General features: G+C 58.7%; 1 protein-coding gene across 2 annotated transcripts in view; it reads right to left on the bottom strand.

Moving 5' to 3' along the window:
* Positions 1–3555, bottom strand: part of EPHA2 (EPH receptor A2) — a 31335-nt gene that overhangs the window by 8542 nt on the left and 19238 nt on the right. For both annotated transcript variants that reach the window (XM_023193537.2, XM_023193536.2), the window contains 6 exons: positions 2695–2810; positions 2071–2224; positions 1520–1619; positions 940–995; positions 562–687; positions 261–449 (listed from right to left, as the gene is read on the bottom strand). In XM_023193537.2, coding sequence (XP_023049305.1) covers positions 261–449; positions 562–687; positions 940–995; positions 1520–1619; positions 2071–2224; positions 2695–2810 — 741 coding nt within the window. The remainder of the gene's footprint in view (positions 1–260; positions 450–561; positions 688–939; positions 996–1519; positions 1620–2070; positions 2225–2694; positions 2811–3555) is intronic.

Genomic DNA, 3555 nt, shown 5'->3' with positions numbered 1-3555 from the left:
GTGTAGAGGAGGTGGGTGCAGGTATGGGGAGAGGTGGGCACAGGTGTGGGGGAAGGTGGGCACAGGTGTAGGGAAGGTGGGTGCAGGTTTGGGGAGAGGTGGGCACAGGTGTGGATGAGGTGGGCGCAGGTATGGGGGGAAGGTGGCCACAGGTATAGGGGGAAGGTGGGCACAGGTATAGGAGAGGTGGGCACAGTCACAGACAGAGCCTCTGCTAGGTGGCCCCTCTCCACCCCACGTGGGCAGGCCCCAAGCCTCACATTTGGAGACGACACCCTCCAGGCGGATGATGTTGTGATGGCTGAACTGGCCCATGATGCCGGCCTCACCGAGGAAGTCCACTCGCTGCTTCTCTGTGTAGCCGGCTTTCAGCGTCTTGATGGCCACGGGCACCTCCTTCTTCCCTGAGGACGCCTTCAGCGTGCCCTTGTACACCTCCCCAAACTCTCCTGTGGGCAGGAAGGGTCAGGGGAGCGCCCCAGTCAGGCCCAGCACGAGGGCTCCCACCCTGTGTCACCACCACTGCCTCCTCAGGGCCCCTCGGCAGGGGGCTGACCTCACCTGCTCCGATCACCTTCTGCCGAGTGACACAGGACGGATGGATCTCGGTGGTGAACTTCAACACAGCTTGGTTGGGGTCCTCATATGTGTGTGGGTCCACGTATGTCTTCAGGGGTTTCAGTTGTTCTGGAAGGAGAAGAGGTAGGGTCACAGGCAGCTCAGGAAGGGCCCCATGGGGGGGGTGCCCTGCAGTCAGAGAAGGTCACGTGATCTTCAGAGACTTGGACGAGGCTGTGGGGGATGGACCCCTCAGAGCTACCCACAAAAGCCTGTGGCCCAACCCCAGTGCCCTGGGAACATCCTGGCTGCCCCCACCTCCCCCACAGAGCTGGGTACGGTGCCGGCAGGGCTGGGCCTGGAGCGGGGGCTGCATCTCACCTGACTTGGAGAAGTAAACGTCCTCCGGGGACTGGCGGGCGCGCAGGTTCTTCCTCCTGAAACAGCCCCACGGGGAACCAAATGCAGGGAGGTCAGTGAGGTCTGCTCCGGCCAGGGAAGCCTCCTGACCCTACTTTGGTCCGAGGGGGACCTGGGGTGCTCAGAACGCAGCCCAGTCCCCGCTGTCGCTGCCCAAGCTCCACTCTCAGGGCTGAGGGTGTGGAGAAGGCGGGTGGAGCGAGCCAGGACTCCCTCCCCGGGATCTAGGCCCCAGAATGGCCCCTTAAGCAGTGGTGACGAAGGCATTCCCATTACAGCTACTCGGGGTTTCCTGCCTGCGTGTCCAGAGGAAGTGTGGACACATCATTAAAAACAAGAGCAGAGGTAATGAAGCCCGTGTCCTGGCCCCGCCACGTGCCAGGCACTTCACTCCAGCTCGTATATCCTCGCACCATCCAGAGGCAGGGATTAGACTCGACTAGCGTCCTATGGGCCCCATGGTTCAGATGAGGAAACGGAGGTTCCTGCCCCATTTTCCCACCCAAGCCCATGAGGAGCCAGGGTATGGGCTCTGACGAACCTGCGGTGGATAAAGAAGCCAGCTCCTGCCAGCACCAGAAGCAGGACCACACAGACAGCCACACCGCCAATCACCGCCAAGGTGCCAGATCCCTCCGGGGCTGGTGGAAGAAACCAGTTGATGACAAATCACAAATCTCAGCAACACCCGCGCTGCACCCAAGACACCTGGGCCCTTACTGTGTGCTGGGTGCTTGCACTTTTGCACTTGGGAAGGCTCCAGAGGGTACTTAGTCCCATTTCACAGACGGTCAAGCGGAGGCCTTCCCAAAGGTCTCACAGGAGGTACTGCAGGTGTGTGGGGCTCAAAGCTCTGGCTCTTTCTGCGATGCGGATTTGAACTTCCTCACATCACTGTCGTGAATTCACATCCCAGCTCCTCCACCCCTCAGCCCTCCATGCTTCCCTGTCCCCAGGCTTGGGGGCAGTCCCCGAAGGGCTGACCGAGAAAGGGGCATTTCTAAGTTCTTTGATTCACTTCCTTTCCCAAGATGTCTCAATTGCTTGGTTCTGGGCCCTGGCCCAGTCCATGCCCAGGGTCCCCCAACTCACACAGTGTCTGGAATTCGTGCACCTTGCTGCCAGCCCCCTGGCCCTCCTGCGTCAGTGCCTGCACCTGGACCAGGTAGGTGGTGTCCGGAGCCAGGTCGTCCAGGGTCACAGAGAAACCCTCGGTGCGGCGTACATTGTAGCTGTTGGAGTCTCCCTGTGGGTGGGTGGCAGGCAGAGAAGCAGGCAGTGAGGGCAGGGCAGGGCAGGGGCCTTGGCTCAGCCCGCTGGAGACCACCTGAGCTAGCAAGGTGGCTTGCCTTTGTTAGCAAACTTGAGGCTCTTCTTACAGAGGAGGAAACTGAGACTCAGAATTAAGTGACTCACTCAAGGTCAGAACCACTAAATGCATGATCCAGGACTCAAACCGAGCTGTGTGGGGTCCCCAGATTCTGCCCCTGTCCTCACCCTGACTGCCTCTTCCAAGGACACCATGTCTTCTCTCCTACAAATCTCTGCTGTGCTGCCTTGGGAGATGTAACCCCCTGGCAGACCCCAGGTCTCAGTGTCCCCATCTGCAGAAGAGTGCTTCTTCAGATGGCTGGGTGGTTTGGTGAGCATCTATGTAACCAGCCTGTCCCCTGCTCTCGGCCCAGCTAGAGCCAGCCCCGACCCTCTGGGAGTTACCTTCTTGCGGTAGGTGACCTCGTACTTCCACACACGGCTCTGCTGCGGCGGGGGGATGCTCCAGGAGACGCTAAGCGAGGTGGTGCTGCGGCCCTCTAGTCTCACCTTGGGGGGCTCTGGGCAGGAGAGGCAGTGGGGGAAGCAGGTAAGAAGCTGCCTGCAGGCAGGCAGGGTTTGTCGGGGACAAGTGGACGTGGAGCCAGATCCTCCACAGCCCAGATTCTTTTATTTTTTTGAGATAGGATCTCGCTCTGTCACCCAGGCTAGAGTGCAGTGGCATGATCTCGGCTCACTATAGCTTTGAACTCCTGTGCTCAAGTGATCCTCCTGCCTTAGCTTCCTGAATAGTTGGGGCTACAGACACGTGCTACTGTATCTGGCTAATTTTTGTATGTTTTGTAGAGATGGGGTCTCCCTATGCTGCCCATGCTGGTCTCAAATGCTTGAGCTCAAGCAATCCTCCTGCCTCAACCTCCCAAAATGCTGGGATTATGGGCGTGGTGACCACGCCCAGCTCCCAGGCTCTTTAGATCCCAGTCTAGGATCCTAAACTTCCAGTTCCGGAGCACAGGACCAGAGCCCCAGGCCTCCACCCTGTCCCCATCACAGGGGCTGGCACATCAGAGGTGTCCCATATTTACGAGAGAATAAATAATAATAATAAAAGGCCAGGCGTGATGGCTCACACCTGTAATCTCAGCACTGTGGGAGGCCGAGGCGGGAGGATCACCTGAGGTTGGGAGTTCCAGACCAGCTTGACCAACATGGAGAAACCCTGTCTCTACTAAAAATACAAAATTAGCTGGGTATGGTGGCGCATGCCTGTAATCCCAGCTACTCGGGAGGCTGAGACAGGAGAAT

The sequence above is a fragment of the Piliocolobus tephrosceles genome, chromosome 1, assembly GCF_002776525.5.
Source record: "Piliocolobus tephrosceles isolate RC106 chromosome 1, ASM277652v3, whole genome shotgun sequence".
NCBI lineage: Eukaryota > Metazoa > Chordata > Mammalia > Primates > Cercopithecidae > Piliocolobus > Piliocolobus tephrosceles.
The sequence above is the reverse complement of the archived record's forward strand: the minus strand, read 5'-3'. Positions and strand labels throughout refer to the sequence as shown.